The sequence below is a fragment of the Cervus elaphus genome, chromosome 14 (assembly GCF_910594005.1).
Source record: "Cervus elaphus chromosome 14, mCerEla1.1, whole genome shotgun sequence".
NCBI lineage: Eukaryota > Metazoa > Chordata > Mammalia > Artiodactyla > Cervidae > Cervus > Cervus elaphus.
In genome coordinates, this window is record NC_057828.1 from 38,625,014 (window position 1) to 38,650,827 (window position 25,814).

Genomic DNA, 25,814 nt, shown 5'->3' on the forward strand with positions numbered 1-25,814 from the left:
GGCAAGAATACTGGAGTGGGTTGCCATTTCCTTCTCCAACGCATGAAAGTGAAAAATGAAAGTGCAGTCGCTCAGTCGTATCCGACTCTTAGCGACCCCATGGACTGCAGCCTACCAGGCTCCTCCATCCATGGGATTTTCCAGGCAAGAGTACTGGAGTGGGATGCCATTGCTCTCAGTCATGTCCAATTCTTTTGTGACCCCATGGACTGTAGCCCACAAGGCTCCTCTGTCATGGGATTCTCCAGGCAAGAATCCTGAAGTGGGTTGCCATTTCCTTCTCGAGGGCATCTTCCTAAGCCAGGGATCAAACCTGCATCTCCTGCAATGGCAGGCAGATTCTTTACCACTAAGCCACCCAGGAGGCCCAAAAAACTATATTCCAATAAAATTTTTTTTTAAAAAAAAGAAAGAAATCATATGTGTTCCTCAAGAAAAACCTATTGTCTTGGCATTTATTTTTAAAATAATTTCTTTGGTGGGATTTTTAATAGGAGTAGTCAGTGAGGAAAGGGACAAGTCAAGGTATAGACAGGTTCTTTATGGCTGTTCAGATTTTTTTGAGAATAATAATTTTTTAAAACTATAAAACAATGACTCTTAATTCTTCCAGCTTTTTCTCTTCACCTATACCTGGTGAATGTCTCCTGCTTTAAAGTGACAAGCTAATAGCAATGGATGCTGTCTCTATTTCTTCTCTGGGATTGGCTATGTTGTTAAAGCTCATTATAAAACTTGGATGTGCAAAAGTACCTTTGGCATTAACTGGGAATGAACTCATCTTGTTTTCTGAATAGATGCAAATAGTGAATGACTCCCAAGAAAATACATAGCCACACCTAGAGGTTCATGTCAGCAAGCAAATGTAAATCAGATCATACCCTTCTCTGACTTTTCAGTGCTATTAGAATAATATTCAAATTCCTTAACTTACTTCCCAGGTTCTGACTAACTGGGCCCCTTCTTACTCTTATAACCTTACCCCCTACCACTTTGCTGCTCATTCATGATACACCAAGATCCCTGTCCACCTCTCTGTTCCTCAAACATGTGAACCTCTTTTCCATTTTTGCTGTTTCCTCTGCCTGGAATGCTCTTCCTCAGATATTTGCATTGCTAACTCCTTCTCATCATTTATGTAAGAGTGGACATCCTTGCCTTGTTCTAGATTTTAGGGGGAAAAGTGTCCCAATTTCTCACCATTAAGTATGATGTTAAGTGTAGGTTTTCTGTAAATGTTCTTTATCAAGTTGAAGGAATTCCCCTCTATTCTTAGTTTATTGAAAATTTTTGTTTTAGTTTTGTGTTTATACGTGAATGGCTGTTGGGTTTTTCACTTTCCATTAGAGTTCTTAACATAGTGACCATAGTTAAAGGCCCAGTCTACTAACTCTAGTTAGCCGTTAACTCTCTCAAGCTGGGCCTAGTCCTGTTGCTCTCTTTGTTTTTTCAAACTGTGCTTTTTCTTGCCTTTTATCATGACTTGTTGAAGACTAGACATGATATATCAGATAATAGGGACTGAGGTAAGTAGGCTTTTAGTGTGAGATTTTATGTCAATATGACTAGAATGTAATTGGGCTGTGTGTAGTGTTTCCTGTAGCTACAGGTGCCATGAGATTCAAATTCCTCTAGTGTCCTTTTTCTCTCTCTAGTTTTTGGGCTAAGAACTCCTCAAAGGGACTCTGTGTCTTCTATATCCTTCAGTTGTAATTCACTGTTATTATTATTCCAGTTGAAATTCACTGGGATTTCCAGGGAGCCCTCTGTCCAAGTGCTCAATCTGTAAATACTGTTCTGGAGCTCAAGGTCTACTTTCGTCAACACTCCCAGAACATGGCAGGTAGGTCCTCCCAAGACTTTTGGCATTCTGCAAGGAATGATGGTCAAGTCATGCAGTTTGTTAGAATAAGAAGTTGGTGGTGGTATGGGCAGGAGAAGATGAACTGTATCAAACAGATGAGTAAGTTTAGAGGTTTTCAGTAAGTGTTAGTTGGACAGGACTGAGCACAGCAAAGCAGCATGCTGATTACCAAACACGTTTGACTTCCCGGACAGCAGCCCACCCACCCCCTTAGCGGTCCTTCAGGCTTTCCCTCACGCCGAGGTTTGGGGCTGTGGTTTTCAGAGGAGGACTTACAGAAAACTGTCAAGTGCGGCACACAGCCTGGTCTTTCCAAAGCCCTACCTCCCTCTCCCACAGTGGCGGCGGAGTTGGAGCGCCGTTTCTGTAAGAGAGAGTGCGAAAACATGGCATGGGTCGCAGCCCACGGGCGGGCGGCGGGCTGTAAAGGGCAGGCGCTCAGGGCAGTGCGCGCGCCGCGCCCACCGCAGGCCCGCCTCCAGTCTAGGGCTGGAGGGGAGGGGGCGCGGGGACCATGGGGAGGCGGGGCGGAGAAATCCCTTCTTGGATTTTCTGCAACTTTGTTTTACCCTATCCTGGCAACTCGTTCCGCGGGGCTCCTACCCCACAGTCACTCTGCCAGCCATTCCAACAGAGCCCCTCGGCCCACCCCTGCCTGGCATCCTTCCACCCTGGCAGTCAGTCTTCTGAGTCAGGACTGCACCTTCCCACCCCCTCAGTCTTCCCGCTGGGGTCTTATCCTTACAGAACTGCTGGGGTGCAGGGGTGGAAATGACGGTTAGTTTGCAGTGTTAGGGTGGGAATCAGAATCCTATCCCGAATAATTACAATAGTGTGATGGTTTCTGCCATACAGCAACATGAATCAGCAAAGTTTAGGGGCAACTTTAATAAAAGTGGGGAAAAAAAAATACTATCTCGGATTCTCCACTTCAAAGACATGTGACCATGGGTAGGTTATTAACACTTTCTAAGATACTTTTGAAATAGGGGCACACATTCTAGAAGGTTCATAACCCCAAGTCAGTCCTGTTTTTTCCCACTGCTAGGGATCATAAAGGCCTTCCTCGCTGACACCTAGTGGACCCAAAATGGCAGTCCAACTAGCAATTTTAGGTAGTATCTTCCTAGAAATTTTAGGTAGTATCTTCCACTGCTGCCAGATTAAATTTCTAAAGACAAGCTTAATCATTCTCCCTGCTTCCTTCTGCAATTAATGAACATTAGAAAATGATCCCCAAACTGCCCTGTCCTGCTCTCTATATTCCTTGCTGATTGTGAACCTGCACTTTCTGACCTTCATACCTTTACTTATGCCTCTTTCTCCACTCTAATCCGTTCCTCTTTCTAAATTTCCTGTAAGATTCTGGCCATGCTGCATGACTAACTCAAATGTCACCTCCTTCAGGAAGTCGTCCATTATTCCCCCAGTGTACTTGTAGTTTTTGAGATCCAAGCCTCTAAATCATTATGATACCTGACACTAACTGGTGTTGCAGTTGGCCTCTCTGTTCTGCTTTCTATCAAGATCCTATCTTTTCTTATCACACATTTTAAGTTCTTTGAAATCTGGAGTCATGACATTTTCGTTGTACCCCCAGAACTTTGTAAAATATAAATTAAAAATAAGAGGGAGTGTTTAGCTTTCTAAATGACAATTTTACCTCAAATTATACTTTATTTCAAATAAAAGATTACATATTTATAACTTGCTATGTAAACACATGAACTTAAAAAGCAGTACTGTTTAAAACCTAACAGCTTTAATAGTATCTCACAAAATATATTCCAGAATTTTTCTTACAAAATTTTGTATTACTAGAAATTGTTATTTTAATAACCTGCAATTCAGTAACATTTGGTAATAACAGAAATCAAATAGAGCATGTAAAGCCCTTAGAACATTATTTAGCACCGTCATAAATAGTAAACACTATCTAATTATGAGCTATCATTACATTGTTGTTGATATAATTCATCTAAGTAATTAAATGTTGTTGTTGTTCAGTCCCTTGGTTGTATCCGACCTTTTGCGACTCCATGGACTGCAGCATGCCAGGCTTCCCTGTCCTTTACCATCTTCCAGAGCGTGCTCAAACTCGTGTCCATTGAGTTGGTGATGCCATCCAACCATCTCCTCCTGTTGTCCCCTTTTCTTCCTGCCTTCAATCTTTCCCAGCATCAGGGTCTTTTCTAGTGAGTTGGCTCTTCACATCAGGTGGCCAAAGTATTGGACATTTAGCTTCAGCATCAGTCCTTCTAATGAATATTCAGAATTGATTTCCTTTAGGATTGACTGGTTTGATCTCCTTGCATTCCAAGGGACTCTCAAGAGTCTTCTCCAACACCACACTTCAAAACCATCAATTCTTTGGCACTCAGCCTTCTTTATGGTCCAACTCTCACATCCATACATGATTACTGGAAAAACCATAGCTTTGACTAAACAGACTTTTGTCGGCAAAGTAATGTCTCTGCTTTTTAATATGCTGTCTGTTTGTCATAACTTCTCTTCCAAGGAGAAAGTGTCTTTTAATTTTGTAGCTGCAGTCACCATCTGTGGTGTTTTTGGAGCCCATGAAAATAAAAGTCTGTCACTGTTTCCCCATCTATTTGCCATGAAGTGATAGGACCAGATGCCATGATCTCAGGTTTCTGAATGTTGAGTTTTAAGTCAACTTTTCCACTCTCCTCTTTTACTTTCACCAAGAGGCTCTTTAGTTCCTCTTCACTTTCTGCCATAAGGGTGGTGCATCTGCATATCTAAGGTTATTGATATTTCTCCTGGCAATCTTGAATCCAGCTTGTGCTTCATCCAGCCTGGCATTTCACATTATGTACTCTGCATATAAAGTTAAATAAGCAGGATGACAATATAAAGCCTTGACGTACTGCTTTCCCAATTTGGAACCAGTCCATTGTTCCATGTTTGGTTTTAACTGTTGCTTCTTGACCCACATACAGGTTTCGCAGGAGGCAGGTAAGGTGGTCTGGTATTCCCATCTCTTTAAGAATTTTCCACAGTTTGTTGTGACCCACACAGTCAGAGGCTTTAGTGTAGTCAATGAAGCAGCAGTAGATGTTTATCTGGAATTCTCTTGCTTTTTCTATGATCCAACAGATGTTGGCAATTTAATCTCTGGTTCCTCTGTCTTTTCTAATTCTAGCTTGAACATCTGGAAGTTCTCAGTTGATGTACTGTTGAAGCCGTGCTTGGAGAATTTTGAGCATTACTTTGCTAGCATGTGAAATGAGTGCAATTGTGTGGTAGTTTAAACATTCTTTGGCATTGCCTTTCTTTGGGATTGGAATGAAAACTGATTCCAATGAAATGGAATTCCAGCCGAGCTATTTCAAATCCTAAAAGATGCTTTGTTAAAGTTCTACACTAAATAAGCCAGCAAATACGGAAAACTCAGCAGTGGCTCCAGGTCTGAAAAAGGTGAGTTTTCCAGTCCCAAAGAAGGGCAATGTCAAAGTAATTAAATAAAACTTGACCAAAAAATGAGAGTGTCTATCTTTTTTATTTTGAAACATTCCAAAAGAACTTTCACTTGAGAGTGCAATTTTGAGACTGATTGTTGTTCAGCCACTAAGTCATGTCTGACACTTTGTGTCCACATGGACTGCAGCACATCAGACTTCCCTGTTTACCATCTCCTGGAGCTTGCTCAAACTCATGTCCGTTGAGTCAGTGATGCCCTCCAACCACTTCATCCTCTGTTACCCGCTTCTCCTGCCCTCAATCTTTCTCAGCATCAAGAGTCTTTTCCAATGGTCGGCTCATTTGAGACTGACAGCTAAAACTAATTGTTAATAGAGAATGAGGGGGAAGGGAACTGATTTTTCCACGTGACAGGTGCTTTCACATATGTTCTTTCATTTCTTCAGAACAGTCTCATGAGGTAAGTATCATCCCCACTTACTGATGAGGGAACTGAAGCTCAGGACTTCCCTCGTGGTCCAGTGGCTAAGGCTCCACGCTCTCAACGAAGGGGGCCCAGGTTCAATCCCTGATCAGGGAACTAGATCTCACATGCCACAACTAAGAATTGGCATGCCGATCCCATATGCTGCAACTAAAGTTCCTGCATGCCAGAACAAAGACCAGACATAGCCAAGCAAGTAAAAAGAAATATTAAAAAAAAAAGAATAAACTGAAGCTCCAGAGTAACTTCCCTAATGAATCAGAGCTTTGAATGGCAAACTCAGTATTCTGAAGCCCCTTCCATCAGCATTACTTAATGAAAAAAGTAGAGGAATTAGGACTACCACAGGATGCTTTTTCCAGAATCAAAAGAGATGATGTTCACAAATGCCTTTCCAAACTAAAACATGTTATATAAGTAAATGTAAAGTACTAATTACACATGCATGCCTGGTCAGTTGCTCAGTCCTGCATGTCTGACTATTTGTGACCTCATGAACTGCAGCCTGCCAGGCTCCTCTGTCCATGGAATTTTCCAGATGCGAATACTGCAGTGAGTTGCCATTTCTTTCTCCAGGGGATCTTCCCAACCCAGGGAAGATCTTCTTGTGTCTCTTCCATCTCCTATATTTGCATGTGGGTTTGTTACCACTGCATCATCTGAAAAGCCCTAGGATTCCATAAGAAGTAAGACAAATAGATACCCAATTTCTATCATTTGAGCACAATGCCTTGAATAAAGCATCTAGTGGACTAGACATCATTGACAGGCATTTTAATCTTAATGCTTTACTTTGATGTACTTTTTAAAAAACAGCATTTATTTAGCTTTTGTACTGGCAGGTAGTTACGTTGAGTCCATCACATATCATTTGTATAACTCAGTGTTCATGGGGCACAAACACAAGATGTGTTTTGCCAACAAAAGACAAAAATAAGGCGTGGTTCCTGTTCAGATACATAAAGTATGTATAAGGACAGAAAACTTTATCTTAAAAAGTTTTTTGCATGAAAAATTTCCAAGTCTTTGGTGATAATCAATGAAATACCTTAATGAAGATTTTGCAATGGGAACTAATGAGAAAGTACATATTCAAATACTATTAGAAAAGACTGGTTTGGTTTGTCAGGTAAAATGAACAAAACAATTCTCAACTGATGGCAAGAAGATGCTTCCGTGGGTACCAGAACGTTTGGGGCTATAACCAAAAGGCTATGATTTTTTCAAAACAAGAGGGCACCTTCTACCTTTGATTCAATTTCATTTCATTTATCTGAAAAATTCAGTTAACACTGAAGGGAACATTGGTCTTTTTAGTTTCTAAATGGGAGAATGCTTCTAAAAATATAAGAGGTACCAAGATGAAGACCAAGAAAAATAAACAGTACAGTGAGGTGCTAGAAAAAAATTGGGAAAACAACAGAAATGAGAGGGAAGAGTCAAAGGTCAAGACCAGCGCTTCCCTGGTGGTCCAGTGGTTAAGAATCCACCTGCCAATGCAGGGGCCATGGATTCAGCCCCTGGTCCAGGAAGATCCCACATGCTGAGGGACAGCTAAGCCGTGCATCACAACTACTAAGCCCATGCTCCAGAGATGGCAAGCCACAACTACTGAAGCCTGCAGGCTCTAGGGCCTGTGCTCCCCACAACTAGAGAAAGCCTGCATGGAGCAACAAAGACATAAAAACAAATATTTTAAACAAGGAAAAATATACTGTAAAATATTTAATAAAAAATAATTGTATAGTCTATACAGTATTGAATAAAAAGTACAACAAATTATTTGCACTTCTTTCCAAAACCACATACAGTGCAACTTGCAAATTGGGTTCAGCATTCTACAAATAGTACCACACACACCAAGATACGAACTTATTATTCTCTTAAATAAGTAAAAGCTCTGATTGTATACAACAAACTGTGACTTAAATTCCAGGGAAATACTGCTTTAGTTACATGAATAGTCTGTGCCACAGTCTATTTTATTAAAAAAATTAAATTCCTCAAACATCATTTTTCTGCTTGTTTCTGAGTACACATTCCCTATGTAGCAAAATAAAACAAAGACAAAATGCAAAATTGAGGCTGCTGTTTATGATATCGCTTCCTTTTTCCTTCATTAGCTAGCGTTCTTCTCCTTTCTCTTATTCAGAAAGGAAGGTGACTGGAAAAGGACATTCTTATCCTCATTCATTTGCTTCTGGAATTCTTGCTTACATAAATGAATATGTCAGTTTTGGAATCTTGACATTACTATTCAGTATTTACCTATGTCATTCTAAAAAAGTTGACCTAGGGTTTTTTTTTTTTTTTTTTTAAGATAAGACAACAAACTTAGCTTTAAAATAGTTATCATGTCTCACATATGCTAGCAGTCATTTGGTAGACTAATTTCCCAATTAAATGTACACATAATAACATTTTTCAAGTAACTTGGAAATGGAATCAATAGCAATTCTTATTTTAAGCAGATATTCAAGATGATCCACCTTTAGAAACAAAGGCAAATTTAATATACAAAATTCGGGAACAAGTCCATCCTAGTTCCTGTCCCACCAAAATAAAGTGGCTCAGTTAGTGAAAAAGACCTTGGAATAATCCAATAGTTAATGACACCTTTATCTTGGATAAGAAGGACAAATAATATAAATGCCATAAATGGACATGAAGTTATTTTAAGAGAAGACTTTCCCATTTTATTTTGGAGATAAAAGGGAATGCAGATACAAAATGGACTAGTTATGCCTTTAGCCCACTTTGTAACTTTTCATCATAGAATTAATAGTCCTTCATACCGAAGAATAAAAGACAAGTAAACCTACCTTAAGTTTTCTGATTAGTCACTTATATTATTAGTAGGCCTCAAAACTTGCCTTATTTTTTAACTAAATTAGCTTCTCTGGGAAGCATATGAATAATGTAAAAATATACTTCTAAGAAAAATCAACACAAATACATAACAGTCAAGATGGGCACTGAGAGTATTTACACAATGAATTTTTAAAGGTAACTCAGAATCAACACATATTCTTTATAGAACACCAAACCAGGGCAAATGTTGTCATCTGTAGAAACAAATGCACATGAGTAACACAGACATGAGAACTAAGTTGAACAAAGGCAGATGCTATTAGAACACTATTTCGATTCTGACTGTAACATCTTATGGCCTGTGAAGCCCTGGTCCCAACAGGCCAAGCATCTGGCTAATCAGACACAGAAGTAGAATACTTGACCTATGAAACACCAAACTCACTTGTGAGCATGTGTACATTACCATGTGCTGCCTGACTGCTCTTGATTCTTGGTTTTCAAAAGCAAGTTCACTTTTGAAGCAGGAAAAACGCATTGTTAAATTGGCTCTCATAAGTATTCCAAATACTTCATTTCTCAACTGTATTGTTACTCTGGGAAGACAAGGTATAGTCAACTGGCTGCTCTGAAGCCATGAAATGCATACTCATAAATATGTGTCTACACTTTAAAAAATTAAATATATCCGGTCACAGCGGTTGTGCAGAATTCTTGCAATATGAAGCTCATTTGCAGCATGTTATGAGGGGGTCACTTGAGAACTTGATTCTGGATCTTCTTGCTTTCTGTATTTCTTCACAATACTGATTGTACCATTAGCCAGGAAAACCAGAGCGATGAGTGCAAAGTAACCAGCATAGATGAAGAACTAAAGAGGGGGGGAGAAGTAATTTACAGAATTATCCACTAGAAGGTCAGCTCTTCTATTACACATATGTGAACAGACTCTATCATTAAAGATACGTTCAGTTTCTCAATACAATTTCAAAAAGCACTGTGTGCTTACACAACGTGCCAGGCACTGAGGATTCGAGGCAGGACAGCATGGCGACACTGGCGCCTGACTGCCGGGGTGCCACCCCAACTACCCACTTACCAGCTGTGTGGCCTGGACGCAGAGACTCAGTGCCTGAGCCTCAGCTTCAGTTACAACCCGTTTTGTAATTCATAATACATCCTGATTACAGAGTTGTTGGGAAGGAATGGGATTCTGTATGTAAATATTTATTAACTCAATGCTAATCCTGTTAATATTACTGGTTTTCATTTTTGTTGCTGTTCTAAATGAATCCTGGTCTCTACCCTCCAGTCAACTAACTCAAGCTGACATCAGGCCAAATTCTGAAGATCAAGAATTTCCACTCTTTCCCAGAAGAGGGCAGTAGACGGTCAACTATATTCCATTGTAAGATAACTTTTTATAAGAATCTTCTTATAAAGCCATTTTTTAATGTGATATGATTTATCAACATCATCATTTTCTTATTAAGCCATTTTTGAATGTGTAAGCCATTTTTTAATGTGATTATATGATTTATCAACATCATCATTTTCTTATTAAAATAACTTACTAAATACTGATAAGCCGGTTCATGGATCCAGTAAGCATGTCGCTCTAACCCTCTCTGCGTGCATACTAAGTCGCTTCAGTCATGTCTGACCCTTCACGACCCCATGGACTGTAGCCCACCAGGCTCTGTTCATTGGGTTCTCCAGGAAAGAACACTGGAGTGGGTTGCCAATTCCTTCTCCAGGGGATCTTCCTGATCCAGGGATCGAACTCACTTCTCTTAAGTTCTTCTCTCCTGCCAGTGCAGGAGACTTCTTTAACACTAGCGCCACCTGGGAAGCCTAACCCTCTGAGCCAAGTCCTTTAAGATTTGGATACATTTTCCTATAGGAAATTGGTTAATTAATCATGGCGGTCATGAGTTTGAGCATAGCCCACAAAATTATTATTCCATATATTTAAACCCACCACTTCTATAGCGATATGACAAGCACTTACTCTCCTACCCTCCATCCCAAATGAAAGCACTTAACCCTTGAGAGGTCTTCCCAATGTTTTTATTGCAGGTAGTAACTGGGAAACACATAAGTCATAATTACTTAAAAGACAGTAATAAGCTCCCATTCCTCTGCTCTATCCACCTTTCCCCCACCCTTTTCTGAGGCAGCATATTGCAGAGGGAGATGCCTAGGCTTTTGAGTCAGATGTTGCTTTGAATCCTGGTTCTGCCATACTATTATTCACCGTGACCTTAAACAACACATCTCTCAGATTCATTTTCTTGACGTCTAATCCTGACAGCAACCCTGCAAAATTCTATATAAAGTACCTGGCACACAGAAGGCACCCAACACACATTACCTATTGTTTCTCTTTTAGATCTCCTCAGTAAAAACAAAGTTAATTACTACTAACATATCAGGTCTTTGTATTCTAGGAAAACTAATACGTAAGTGGGAAGAACAATGGAGATAGAATCTTTTGAGCTGAGATGAGCTGGGGTAGGCACTTTTTGATTCAATTGCCCATTTTGCTAAAGTACATCCCAAGCCCTATTTACAACTCACAATGAATGAAGCCATATACAACTATACAATTCCAGAGTGAATAAACATATTCACACTGTCTCTGGGTGTTTGTACAGGTGTTTTCTCAATAGGTCATGTGTAATGCTAGTCATCAATAGCAAGTCATTACCTTGGTATTTGGGTGGGGGGTGTTTAAAGAAGGGAGGAGACTCAGCTCTCAAGTGAAGCAGGCATCTCAAACATGGGATACAGTATTCCAGGCACAGAATTAAAAATGGAGGGAAACACTGGGTGAGGAAGCAGAAGGTCTAGGTCCAGATGGAACCAACACTACCTCTCAGCTCCACAAGGCTGGATAATCACACTTAGAAATGTTCTAGGGCCTCATCAAAGAGACGATGGTCTCAGCATCCTCCTGGTAGAAAGGAACTAAGGGTGGGGGATAACTGAAGGAAGGAAAGAACACTTTTACTTTCAATTTTCTATCTGTCTATAGTGTTTGAATTTGCTTCCCTGAAGCATGCTCCACTTCTGTTACCCTGATCAACCCATAACATCTTCAGTATTGAAACAGACCTTACCTGAGTGGTAATTTCCAAGCCAAGGCCACTGGCATCTACCACAATTAGAGTGAGCAGAGTCTGCAGTGCTAAGGCAATGAAGGTATTTACACCAAACACCAGGGCATAGCGCTCCATGCTAAGGTTTGCAGCAATCTGAAAACTTAAAAAATTAAAAAAAGAATGCATAGATAAGAATTACTTCAAGGATAGTTACATTTTTTATTTCAAATGTGAAAAGTAGCCCATACTTTTCTACTGTCAATTCCCTTCCCAACCAAGTGAAGAGTATTCTTTTGCTAAATGATGTAAACCTCACGCAAATGTCTGAAAACAGTAGAAACATGAACAAGGAAATAAATGAAACTTGCCTAAATGCTTCCTCAAAAGAAAAACTGATAATGCCCTTATGGTATAATGCTTCCTCCCATTTGCCCTTGAACCAGAAAATTTAATTTATAAAGAAACCAAAAAGTTAATCCTGTTACAGCTCTTCCTAATGCTTCTTTGAATCGAAATACATACGTTGCTATCGTGATGAGTAACATGTAGATGATTCTGAAGACAACGTAGGATGCGTAGCACACCCAAATGTTACCCACAGTGTCCATGATATACACTGCGGCAGCAATCAGGAGAGAGAACAGAGACAATGCCAGTTCTCCCCAAGTGGACCAGGATATTTTTATGTAACCGACTGCAAACACTGCAACAGCACCTACAAAACAAAAAGAAAAGTAATTACTCATTTTGCTAAACAAGTACTATTTCACTAAATGAAAAATTCACCTTAGATGATGACATTTTAAGCTCTTTAAATTTATAACCAGGGTAGCTCAAGATTATGGAGGCCCTTGAAAGTTAGGCAGAGATTTTTGGATCTGATGGAATAAACAGTATGAGGCCATGGAGAGATGATGAGAGACTGAATTAGGGCAGTGGGTAATGAGATGGAAAAGGAGGACACAGAACCAGGGGTGCTGCTAAGAGAAAGCTGCTGAGGTGGAGGCAGAGGCAAGAGTCAAAGAGAACCATCCTGCCTGTAGCTTGGCAACATGGCAGGATGGTTGATCTCTCCTCCCATCCGAGGGGCAGTTCATCACGTGGTCAAATGACGATGATGAGGATAATGAGAGCTAAATGGTATGGAGTGCTTTCTAAGTGCTGGTCACAGTTAAAAGTGTTCACAGAAGTCCTGTATGATCTTCTAAGACCTATGAGGTGGATCAACAAATTAGAAAGGAACGACAGATGCTAATGGCCAAGGACATAGGCTCTGAGTTCAAACCTCGACTTTACCACTGACCATCTATATGACCTTGGGCAAGTGATTAACATATCTTTCAACAGCTTCCTTAATTGGAAAATGGGGGTAATAACTGCAACAAAGGAATTCTGTGAGGATGGTGTTAATATACATAAAGTCTTTAGAACAGCACCTGCAACACAACATATACTAGCTACTATTGTTAAAGTACTGAACAGTGTTGCTCGAAGTTTCACACATGGCAGAAGCACGCAGTAAATCAGAGATAAAGGAAACCTGGGTAAGAAAACAATTTACAGGATCCTTACATTAGGTTACCCAAAGGTTATAAAGAATTCAAGTTTGTTAGTCATAGTCCTCCCTGAATGCACACTTCTGAACTGTCATCCTAATGATAAAATCAGAGTAAACAAAGTAAACAAACCATTCTCTGAGGTGACTTCAAATTTGAGAGGGGAGGAAAACTCTGATCATGGTCAACTAAACTACCAGAGGACTCTCCCCACCCAACCTGCCCTACCGCCCACCACTGCTTACCCAGTAAGGTTGAAACGGCCTCCACACCGCCGTTATAGATAGCAGCATGGCGGGAAGGCATCACCTGCTCCCACAGGCCCTGTGCGTAGTTCACGACTTGAAAATAGCCACAGGTGGAGAGGGCCCACCACACAGACCAGCAGAGCAGAGGGCGGGAGGAGTAGCACACCAGGAAATCATTCCACAGGACCTTCAGCACAAGGAGACGGTCTGGCGTGGATTCCTACCCAGAAAAAGGGAAGAAAGCAACTGGGCAGAAAGCTGTTGTGTAGACTCAACTTTCTATTCAGCAGACTTTTTTCTGTTTCCTTGAGAAAACAAATTGCTTCTTTCATATATGTTGTTGTTCAGTTGCTTAGTTGTGTCCGACTCTTTGCAACCACATGGATTACAGCACGCCAGGCTTCCCTGTCCTTCGCTACCTCCCTGAGTTTGCTCAAACTCATGTCCATATGTGTGTGTGTGTGTGTATATATATATATATCAACTTCTTAGCAATTACATTTATTCCCTCTTGGAGGAAAAATATATTTTGCTTTAAATGTTCTATATACATTAGTACCTCCAGCAAACAATACATTGTTTACAAAATGAAGGTAGAAAGATGATCAGAGACTGCAGACATCAGTCAAAGGGAGATGACATTCCACATCTTCCCACACAGGGGCAAGCAGCATTAAGAATAAACAATAATTAGTAATCCCAGTAGGCTAAAGTGCATGGCGTGGCAATAAGTCAGACATGACTGAAGTGACTTAACATCCACCAGTAAGTCACTGTTCAGGTAGAGTTCATGAATGAGAACCTATCAGATTCACTGAAAGATAATGGTTAAAACAGAAGTCTTAGGAAAAAACAAACTAAAATATTAGCAGCAGTTCTCTCTGGGTGAGGGGGTAATCAGTGATTTTAATTTTCTCCCTTATGTTTTTTCTCCCAGCATGTACAGGAAACGTCACTATAATAATGAGGTAACAAAGCTATTATGCATGTAACTGAGTCAATCAAAACGTGACTCAGCCGTGTTCCATTATCCCTGGACTATGTCAAGAAGTCAGTGTGAGAGTCCAGACACCATACTCAAATATGCAATACTGTATTACTGGCTACAGTCAGCATGCTGTACATTACATCCCCACAACTTATTTATAACTAGAACTCAGTACCTTTCGACTCCCCTTTACCCATTTCGTTTTTTTTCATACAAACTTTTGGGCCAACTCCAATCATGTCAAAGGTCAATCTACCACAAGTTGCCATTAAGTTCGGAAGCTTGCTCAGAATATAGGAAATTTTGCAGCTAACACAGGTAGGCAAAGGGAGAGAATCCAGAGACCAAGAGGAAGCTAACTATGAAGCAGCATTCAAGAGGAAGGATGTGAGACAGAGCCCTGTTATAGATCATCTGCATGGATGGCAGCAGCATGACTCAATCTGCTAGTTGGCTGGCGGCCACGTCTTGCACAAGCTGCTGCTGCTCAGTTGCATCAGAGACTGAGGGTTGTGTCCACCTCTCTGCGGCCCTAGGTACCGTAGCCTGCCAGGCTGCCCTGTCCATGGGGTTTGCTCTGCAAGAATACTGGAATAGGCAATTAGGGTTGCCATCCCCTCCTCTAGGGGGCCTTCCTGACCCAGGAGTCGAACACACATCTCCTGTGTCTCCTGCATTGCAGGTGGATTCTTTACCACTGAACCATGGGGGAAGCCAGTCTTGAACATGAAACTTCCTTTATTTGAAAAAAATTGAGGTATAACTGACCTTTGACACTGTATTAGTTCTGGGTGTGTAACAAAATGATTCTGTATTTGTACATTGTGAAATGATCACCACAGTAAGTATAGTCAGTATCTGTCACCGTACATAGCTGTAATTTTTTTCTTGTGATGAGAATTTTGAGATCTAGCAACTTTCAAATAAACAATACAGTATTACTTACTATAATCACCATGCTGTACATTACATCCTCACAACTTAGTTACAACTAGGACTTAGAATATTTTGACTCCCCTTTCTTTACCCATTTGCTTATCCCCTAGCCCCTGCCTCTGGCGACCACCAATCTATTCTCTGTATTTATGAGCTTGAGGTTTTTTTGTTTTGTTTTTAGTTTCCAAATATAAATGAGATCATAGGATATTGGGTTGGCCAAAGGTTTGTTCAGATTTTTCCATACAAACTTTTTGCCCAACCCAATATTTTTGTGTGTCTTACTTCACTTAGCATCCATCCAAGTCCATCCACGTTGTTGCTAATAGCAAGACCTCATTTGTTTTTCTGTGGCTATATAATGTTTCCGTGTGTGTATATATGTGAGTATACCACATTTTCTTTACCCATTCATCCACTCTTGGACACTTAGGTTGTATTCACATCTTGGCTATTATAAACAGTGCTGCAATGAACTGGTAGGTGTATCTTTTTGAGTTAGTATTTCCATTTTCTTTGGATATGTAGCCAGGAGTAGAACTGTTGGAGCTTGTGGTAGCTCCAGTTTTACTTTTTTTAGGAACTTCCACACAGTTTTTCATAGTGACAGCACCAATTTACATTTCCACCAACAGTGCAAAAGGGATTCCTTTTCTCCATACCCACACATTTCTTATTTTTTTGAAAATAGCCATCCTAACAGGTATGAGGTGATAGCTCCTTGTGGTTTTGCTTTGCATTCCCCTGATTAGTGATTTAAGCATCTTTACATGTACCTGCTGACCATCCAAACATCTTTGGAAAAATGTCTGTTCAGGTCTTCTGCCCATTTTTAAATTGGATTCTTTTTTTTCTGCTCTTGAGTTGTATGAGTTCCTTATATATTTTGGATATGAACCCCTTATCAAACATGATTTGCAGATATTTTCTCCCATTCAGTAGTCTGTCTTCATTTGGTTGATGTTTTTCTTTGGCATGCAGAAGCTTTTTAGTTTGATGCTGTCCCACTTATTTTTTGCTTTTGTTGTCAAATTAAAAAAAAAATCATTGCCAAGACAGATGTCAAGTGTATCACCTATGTTTCCTTCTAAGCATTTTTATGGCTTCAGGTTTTATATTCAACTCCAAGTCATTTTATGTTAATTTCTGTGTAGCCCCTTCTCTTTAAACAGAACCTTTTAATAGTTATAGTTAAGTGTTTACAATGTCAAGTTAAATAATTACTCTTTTCTTAGCTCAGTTGTATATATGCAGAAGGAGATTTGTCTGTAATCAACCAAGGATGGAAATTTTCAAGAGTAAGTCTTCTGTTAAGTGCTTTTGAAGGACACAATCCTAATTCTTGCTGTAAACAGTGAACAAATTTTTTATGATGAAACTAAGACTATCATTATTTCCTCAGCTATTGATATTTCACCATCCAAAATGGTTAAAATGTATACAATGAGGGACAGATAAAAGTACACCTGGTTTCAAGGGAAAGGAACCAAATATATATCACGGAAGAATGTTTGAGACAGACTTTGGGAGACACAAGATTAGAATAGAGCAATACTGATGAACAACATTCAAAGGAAACAAGAACAAAAGGACAGAAGGCAGCACTTTTGAGGTGTGTTTATGAGTCAGCAATGATAGAGTTTTCTTCCAACAGAAAAGGCTTCTGGGACACACTTTCCTGCTCTGGCCTGCTGTGCACTTATCTTATCCTAGGAATACTCATTTTTGGCTCAGTCTGGTATCTCATAGAGCCCTAGTTCATAAGCCTGAAAGTGAAGCACTGGAAACCTGTTGAGCTGGCACAGAGATCTGCCTTTGGCTACTCTTTTTCAGGGGGGATGACACCTATCTAAGTTTCAAGGGCATTAAGCTGCAGAAGGGAGGGGCTACACATCCTCCCCACCATCCCAACTCAGACATATCTTGGCAGGGGTCCAACTGGAGACAATCAGGGAAAGGTTGTGACCACAAATGAGGGGGAAAAAGTAGAAAAGTTCAAAAGACAAACTCTGTCCCTCACACAAGTCTCTCTGATTCCAGCTTTTAGCACTCAGGGCCAACCTGGTGGGAAAGGCAGAGTCCTGCCCAACACAAATCTCCCACCAGTCATTTTTACCATTATGGCTTTAATTCTTTGGATTCTGAAAACTATTCTGACATAAAAAGACAGAAAGGTGAGTATTATATTAACAATGGGTAAAAAAACAAAGTTGTAAAACATGTAGATTATACTTTTGTTTACTATAAAATGAATACATACAACAGCAATGTTTAGAAAGGGCAATAAAATATTAACAGTGGTAATCTTTGCACCCAGCAGTTCAGATGACTTCCTTTTATGTAGTTTTCTGTATTGTTTACTTAAAAATTAAGTATGAATCTTCTAAATAAAGTCAGTATAATTTTCTTTTTCATCTTAAAATGTTTATTAGCCATATATTTTAAGAGGTGACTATTGAAATTAAGTAAATAAAGGCCATCTTCTCCCTAAAATGCTAAGATAATCTCACCAGAATAAGGATCATGCAATATTTCATAGTTCTGCCTATTCACACCATCCCTCAGCTCAATTTTCACTTGTTTATCACATAGGCATTTTTTTTTTTTTTTTTGGCTGCACCACATGGTTTGTGGAATCTCAGTTCTCCAACCACGGTTTGAACATGGGCCACAACAGTGAAAGCCAAGAATCCTAACCACTAAGCCACCAGGGAACTCCCCATGGGGCATCTAATTTCAGATTTTATTTGAAGGTTTTGATGCCTTTTTTTTTAAGCTTGAGAAGTTACTACTCTGCAACAAGGGAGTCTCTACTGTAGTGGTTTTAGGAGTCAACTAGGTCTGGGGTGGGCATTTTGACTGCCACTTTCTAGGTGCCTTTGGGTAAGATACTTAATGTAAGCTTCTGTTCCCTCATCTGTAAAAGGGAGATAGTGACACTTTTTTTTTCTTAATTGAAGGATAATTGCTTTACAGAATTTGTTGTTTTCTGTCAAACCTCAACATGAGTCAGCCACAGGTATACATGGCTTTTTGAACCTCCCGTTTGAACCTCCCTCCCATCTTCCTCCCCATTCCACCCCTCTAGGTTGATAAAGAGAGCCCCTGTTTGAGTTTGCTAAGACATACAGCAAATTCCCGTTGGCTATCTATTTTACACATGGTAATGTAAGTTTCTGTATTACTCTCTTTCCATACATGTCACCCTCTCCTCCCCTCTCCCCATGTCCATAAGTCCATTCTCTGTCTCTTTCTCCACTTCTGCCCTGCAAATAAATTCTTTGGTACCATTTTTCTAGGGCTTCCCTCACAGCTCAGTTGGTAAAGAATCCACCTGCAATGCAGGAGACCCCGGTTCAATTCCTGGGTCAGGAAGATCTGCTGGAGAAGGGACAGGCTACCCACTCCAGTATTCTTGGGCTTCACTGGTGGCTCTGCTGGTAAAGAATCCACCTGATGTGGAAGACCTGGGTTTGATCCCTGGGTTGGGAAGATCTCCTGGAGAAGGAAAAGGCTACCCACTCCAGTATCCTGGCCTGGAGAATTCCATGGACTGTATAGTCCATGGGGTCACAAAGAGTTGGACACGACTGAGTGACTTTCACTTTCACTTTTCTAGATTCCGTATATATGTGTTAGAATATGGTATTTAACTTTCTCTTTCTGACTTACTTCACTGTGTATAGTAGGTTCTAGGTTCATCCACCTTATTAGAACTGACTCAAATGCGTTCCTTTTTATGGCTACTAGCCCATTGTATGTATCTACCACCACTTTCTTTATCCATTCATCTATCAGTGGACATCTAGGTTGCTTCCTTGTTCTAGCTATTGTAAATAGTGCTGTAATGAACAATGGGATACATGTGTCTTTCTCAATTTTGGTTTCCCCAGGGTATATGCCTAGGAGTGGGATTGCTGGGTCATATACTGGTTTTATTCCTAGTCTTCTAAGGATCTCCACACTGTCTTCCATAGTGGCTGTATCAATTTACATTCCCACCAACAGTGCAAGAGTGTTCCCTTTTCTCCACACCCTCTCCAGCATTTCTTGTTTGTAGATTTTTTGATGATGGCCATTCTGACTGGTGTGAGGTGATATCTCACACCACACACATTTCTTTATTCATTCATCTGCCGATGGGTATCTAGATTGCTTCCATGTTCCAGCTATTGTAATAGCTAGATATGTATCAACTAGATATCTCACAACACACCTCACACATCGTAGTTTTGATTTGCATTTCTCTAATAATGAGCGAAATTGAGCACCTTTTCATGTATTTGTCAGCCATCTGTATGTCTTCTTTGGAGAAGTGTCTGTTGAGGTCTTTTTCCAACTTTTTGATTGGGTTGTTTGTTTTTCTGGTATTGAGTTGTATGAGCCACTTGTATATTTTAGAAATTAATTCTCTGTCAATTGTTACATTTACTACTATTTTCTCCCATTCTGAGGGCTGTCTTTTCACCTTGCTTATAGCTTCCTTTGCTGTGCAAAAGCTTTTAAGTTTAATCAGGTCCCACTTGTTTACTTTTGTTTTTATTTCCATTACTCTATGAGGCGGGTCAGAGAAGATTGTTTTAATTTCTGTCATTGAGTGTTCTATATTTTCCTCTAAGAGTTTTATAGTTACTGGTCTTATATTTAGATCTTTAATCCATTTTGAGTTTATCTTTGTGTATGGTGTTAGGATGTCTTCTAATTTCATTCTTTTACAAGTAGTTATCCAGTGTTCCCAGCACCATTTATCGAAGAGGCTGTCTTTGCCTCATTGTATATTCTTGCCTCCTTTGTCAAAAATAAGGTACCCATAGGTGTATGGGTTTATTTCTGGGCTTTCTATCTTGTTCCATTTGCCTATATTTCTGTTTTTGTGCCAGTACCATACTGTCTTGATGACTGTAGCTTTATAATATAATCTGAAGTCAGGAAGGTTGATTCCTCCAGTTCCATTCTTCTTTCTCAAGACTGCTTTGGCTATTTGGGGTCTTTTGTGTTTCCATATGAATTCTGTAATTTTTTGTTCTACTTCTATGAAAAACACCATGGGTAATTTTATAGCAACTGCACTGAGTCTATAGATTGCATTTGGTAGTATAGTCATTTTCAAAATATTGATTCTTCCATGTTCCAGGAACATGGAATATCTCTCCATCTGTTTATGTCGTCTTTGATTTCTTTCATCAGTGTCTCATAATTTTCTGTGTATAGTTCTTTTCTCTCCTTAGGTAAATTTATTCCTAGATATTTTATTCTTTTTGTTGCAATGGTGAATGGGACTGACTCCTTAATTTTTCTGATTTTTTCATTGTTGGTATATAGAAATGCAAGTGATTTCTGTGTATTGATTTTGTATCCTGAGACTTTGCTAAATTCAGTGATTAGCTCTAGTAATTTCCTGATACTGTTTTTAGGGTTTTCTATGTACAGTATCATGTCATCTGTAAAGTGAGTAAAGTGAGAGCTTTATTTCTTCTTTTCCGATCTGGATTCATTTCTTTTTCTTCTCTGATTGCTGTAGCCAGGACTTCCAGAACTATGTAGTGGTGAAAGTGGACACTCTAGGGGGATCTTAGGGGGGAATGCTTTCAGTTTTTCCACCACTGAGAATAATGTTTGCTGAAGGCTTATCATATATGGCCTTTACTATGTTGAGGTAGGTTCCTTCTATGCCCATTTTTTTAAGAGTGCTGAATTTTGTCAAAGGTTTTTTTCTGCATCTATTGAGATGATCATATGATTTTTATCTTTCAATTTATTAATATGATGTATCACACTGATTGTTTTGCACATATTGAAGAATCCTTGCAACCCTGGAATAAACCCAAATTGATCATCATGTATAAGTGTTTTGATGTGTTGATGAATTCTATTTGCTAAAATTCTGTTGAGGATTTTTGCATCTATGTTCATCAGTGAGACTAGCCTGTAATTTTCTTTTTTTGTGTCGTCTTTCGTTTTGATATCATGGTGATGGTGGCCTTGTAGAATGAGTTTGGAAGTGTTCCTTCCTCTGCAATATTTTGAAACAGTTTTAGAAGGACAGGTATTAGCTCTTCTCTACATGTTTGACAGAATTCTCCTGTGAAGCCATCTGGTCCTGAGCTTTTGTTTTTTTGGGAGATTTTTGATCACAGCTTCCATTTCAGTGCTTGTAATCAGGTTGTTCATAATTTCTATTCCTGGTTCAGTCTTGAAAGATTGAACTTTTCTAAGAATCTGTCCATTTCTTCCAGGTTATCCATTTTATTGCCATATAGTTGCTCATAACAGGCTCTTATAATCCTTTGTATTTCTGCATTGTCTGTTGTAACCTCTCCTTTTTCATTTCTACTTTTGTTGATTTGATTCTTCTCTTTTTTTCTTCATGAGTCTAGCTAAAGGTTTGTCAATTTTGTTTATCTTCTCAAAGAACCAGCTTTTAGTTTTATTAATCTTTACTACTGCTTCTTTTATTTCTTTTTCACTTATTTCTGCTTGGATCTTTATGATTTCTTCCCTTCTGCTAATTTCGGGGGCTTTTTGTTCTTCTTTTTCCAGCTGTTTTAGGTGTAAAGTTAGGTTGTCTATTTGATGTTTTTCTTGAGGTAGGATTGTATTGCTCTAAACTTCCCTCTCAGAACTGCTTTTGCTGCATCCCATAGGTTTTGAGTTGTCGTGCTTGCATTGTCATTTGTTTCTAGAAATTTTTTTGGATTTCCCTTTTGATTTCTTCAGTAATCTGTTGGTTATTTAGAAACGTATTTTTTAATTTTCCATCTGTTTGTGTTTTTTTTAGTTTTGTGTGTGTGTGTGTGTGTGTAATTGATATCCAATTTCATAGTGTTGTGGTCAGAAAAGATGCTTGATACAATTTCAATTTTCTTAAATTTACTCAGGTTTGATTTGTGACCCAAGATGTGGTCTATCCTGGAGAATGTTCCATGTGCACTTGAGAAGAAGGTGTATTCTTCTGCATTTGGATGGAATGTCTTGAAGATATCAATGAGATCCATCTCATCTAGTGTATCATTTAAGACTTGTGTCTCCTTATTAATTTTCAGTTTTGATGATCTGCCCTTTGGTGTGAATGGGGTGTTAAAAGTCTCCTACTGTTATTGTGTTACTGTCAATTTCTCCTTTTATGTCTGTTAGTGTTTGTCTTATGTATTGAGGTGCTCCTATGTTGAGTGTGCATAGGTATTTCCAATTGTTATGTCTTCCTCTTGGATTGATCATTATGTAGTGTCCTTCCTTATCTCTTATAATATTCTTTATATTTTAAGGTCTATTTTGTCTGATACGAGGATTGCTACCCCAGCTTTCCTTTGCTTTTCACTTGCATGGAATATATTTTTCCATCCTCTCACTTTCAGTCTATGTGTCTTTAGGTCTGAAGTCAGTGTCTTGTAGACAGGTTGTATCCATTCAGCCAGTCTGTGTCTTTTGGTTGGAGAATTTAATCCATTTACATTTAAAGTAATTATTGATATATATGGTCCTATTGCCATCTTCTTAGTTGTTTTGGGTTTGATTTTGTAGAACTTTTTCTTCTCTTGTATTTTCTGACTATATAAGTCCCTTTAACATTTTTTTGTAAAGCTGGTTTGGTGGTACTGAATTCTCTTAACTTTTGCTTGTCAAAAGCTTTTGGTTTCTCCTTCAATTTTGAATGAGTTCCTTGCCAGGTAGAGTAATCTTGGTTGTAGATTTTTCCCTTTCAGTACTTTAAATATATCCTGTCATTTCCTTCTGGCCTGCAGAAAGATCAGTTGTTAAATGTATGGGGTTTCCCTTGTATGTTACTTACTGCTTCTCCCTTGCTGATTTTAATATTCTTTCTTTGTGTTTAGTCTTTGTTAGTTTGATTAGTATGTGTCTTGGTGTGTTTAGTCTTTGTTAGTTTGATTAGTATGTGTCTTGGTGTGTTTCTCCTTGGGTTTATCCTGTCTGGGACTCTGTGCCTCTTGGACTTGACTATTTCCTTTTCCGTGTGGGGAAATTTTCAACTATAATCATTCAAGAATTTTCTCATACCCTTTCTTTTTCTCTTCTTCTTCTGGAACCCCTATAATTTGAATGTTGGTGCGTTTGATATTGTCCCAGAGGTCTCTGAGACTATCCTCAGTTCTTTTCATTCTTTTTACTTTATTCTGCTCTTCAGAAGTTATTTCCACCATTTTATCTTCCAGCTCACTGATTGGTTTTTCTGCTTCAGATATTCTGCTACTGATGCCTTCTAGGGTATTTTTAATTTGAATAATTGTGCTGTTTGTCTCTGTATGTATATTCTTTAATTCCTCTAGGTCTTTATTAATTCATTCTTGCATTTTCTCCATTCTGTTTTCAAGGTTTTTGATCATCTTTACCATCACTATGGGCTTCCCTGATAGCTCAGTTGGTAAAGAATCAGCCTGCAATGCAGGAAACCCCAGTTTGATTCCTGGTTCGAGACGATCCTCTGGAGAAGGGATAGGCTACCCACTTCAGTATTCTTGGGCTTCCCTTGTGGCTCAGGTAAAGAATCTGCCTGCAATGTGGGAGACCTGGGTTCAATCCGTGGGTTAGTAAGATCCCCTGGAGAAGGAAAAGGCTATCCATTCCAGTATTCTGGCCTGGAGAATTCCACAGACTATACAGTCCATGGGATTGCAAAGAGTCGGACACGACTGAGCAACTTTCAGGTTCACTATCAGTACTCTGAATTCTTTTCAGGTAGTTGGCCTGTTTCCTCCTCATTTATTTGGATTTCTGTGTTTCTAGTTTGTTCCTTCAGATGTGCAATATTTTTCTGCCTTCTCATAATTTTTTTTTTAAACATATTGTGTTTGAGGTCTCCTTTTCCCAGGGTTTAAGGCTGAATTCTTTCTTCCTTTTGGTTTCTGCCCTCCTAAGGTTGGTCCAGTGGTTTGTGTAAGCTTTGTATAGGATGAGATTTGTGCTGAGTTTTTTGTTGTTATTGTTGTTTTGTTTTTCCTCTGATGGGCAAGGCTGAGTGAGGTGGTAATCCTGTCTGCTGATGGTTCAGTTTGTAGTTTTGTTTTGTCTGTTGTTTAGATGAGGCATCCTGCACAGGGTGCTACTGGTGGTTGGGTGATGCTGGGTCTTATATTCAAGTGGTTTCCTTTGTGTGAGTTCTCAGGATTTGATACTCCCTAGGGTTAGTTCTCTGGTAGTCTAGGTTCTTGGAGTCAGTGCTCCCACTCGAAAGGCTCAGGGCTTGATCTCTGGTCAGGAACGAAGATTCCACAAGTGATTTGTTATGGCATTAAATGAGATTAAAATAAATACCTCAAAATGAAAAACCGAAGATTAACCCCAGACAAATGGCAGTTACAAAATCAGGCAAATAATAATTAAAATAATGGAATATACATATACACTCATAAGCAAAATCAAAACAGTCCAACAAAAATAAAGTACAATAGATTGACCCAGCGAACAAAGGAAACCAAAAATTATATCTACCAGTTAAGACAAAAACTAACTAAAGCACAAACTGGAAAACAAAACTAAGGCAAGGTGCCAAGCGGGGAATAAAGCAAAGAAAACAAAACTAACAAATATTTTGAGAGGAAAGGAAAGAAAGAAAAGAAAGATTAGATATGCAAAGTTAAATATAGGTAGATATACATTAAAGATTAACTGCAAGGGGAAAAGAACAGTAGGAAAAGCAAACAAAGGAATAAATATAGAAAAAATAATAATAGGCTTAAAAAATTTTTAATTAGAAAAGAAAAAAAGAAGAAAAAAAAGCAAAACTCTACAGGAATGCTAAAGCCCAATGTACAGGCAGAGGTTTATAAGAACAATAAAAAGTGTGATAGAAAAAAAGAAAAAATATTCAAAAACTGCCAGGGAATGTTTAACAGGAGGATTCCTACATGCTGTTTCTCATAAATTCTCTGTTCCTTATCAGTTTCCAGCAACAGAAACTAGTGGAAAGGCATGCCGCTCCCAGGACTGAGGTCATAGGATGAGACATGCGTGGATCTCCTTCAGTAAACATTCTCCTTACGACAAAACAGCTTAGTCTCGATCCTCCTTCTTGAGATATGGATTGTCTCCTGACTTTATGACCATTGTTAATCCCTTGTTCCCTTGGTAACGGTTGCTGTACATTTGGTTTTCTGATCTTTATCATTGTCGAAAGAAATTCCTTATACAACAGCCTATATATACTCACAGAAAGATCATTAAAGCACCTTTGCTCCATCAGAACTTGGGTCCCCGTGTCTTTCTTTCTTTCCTTCTTTCTTTCTCTCTCTCTCCCTCCCTTTGGCTCTCTCTTTCACTTTCTTATCAACTCTGGACCACCAGGTTCTGGTCCATTAAAGGACCACAACAAAAAGTTTAATTAGATTTCACAGTGTCCATGAAATCGACAGCTACAATGGGGG

At 39.2% G+C, this 25,814-nt stretch overlaps 1 protein-coding gene and 1 long non-coding RNA gene across 2 annotated transcripts in view; one reads left to right on the forward strand and one right to left on the reverse strand.

The window, feature by feature from the left end:
- The first annotated feature begins 1,745 nt into the window (after nt 1-1,745).
- Nucleotides 1,746-25,580, forward strand: LOC122707982. Its single transcript, XR_006344976.1, has 3 exons — nt 1,746-1,843; nt 9,916-10,011; nt 25,334-25,580. It is a non-coding gene; the product is annotated as an uncharacterized LOC122707982 (long non-coding RNA).
- SLC19A2 (solute carrier family 19 member 2) overlaps nt 7,503-25,814 on the reverse strand; it is a 32,375-nt gene continuing 14,063 nt past the window's right edge. The window contains exons 3-6 of the mRNA XM_043924043.1: nt 13,509-13,731; nt 12,230-12,422; nt 11,726-11,867; nt 7,503-9,474 (exon numbers count right to left, since the gene is read on the reverse strand). Coding sequence (XP_043779978.1) covers nt 9,346-9,474; nt 11,726-11,867; nt 12,230-12,422; nt 13,509-13,731 — 687 coding nt within the window. The 3' untranslated portion in view covers nt 7,503-9,345. The remainder of the gene's footprint in view (nt 9,475-11,725; nt 11,868-12,229; nt 12,423-13,508; nt 13,732-25,814) is intronic.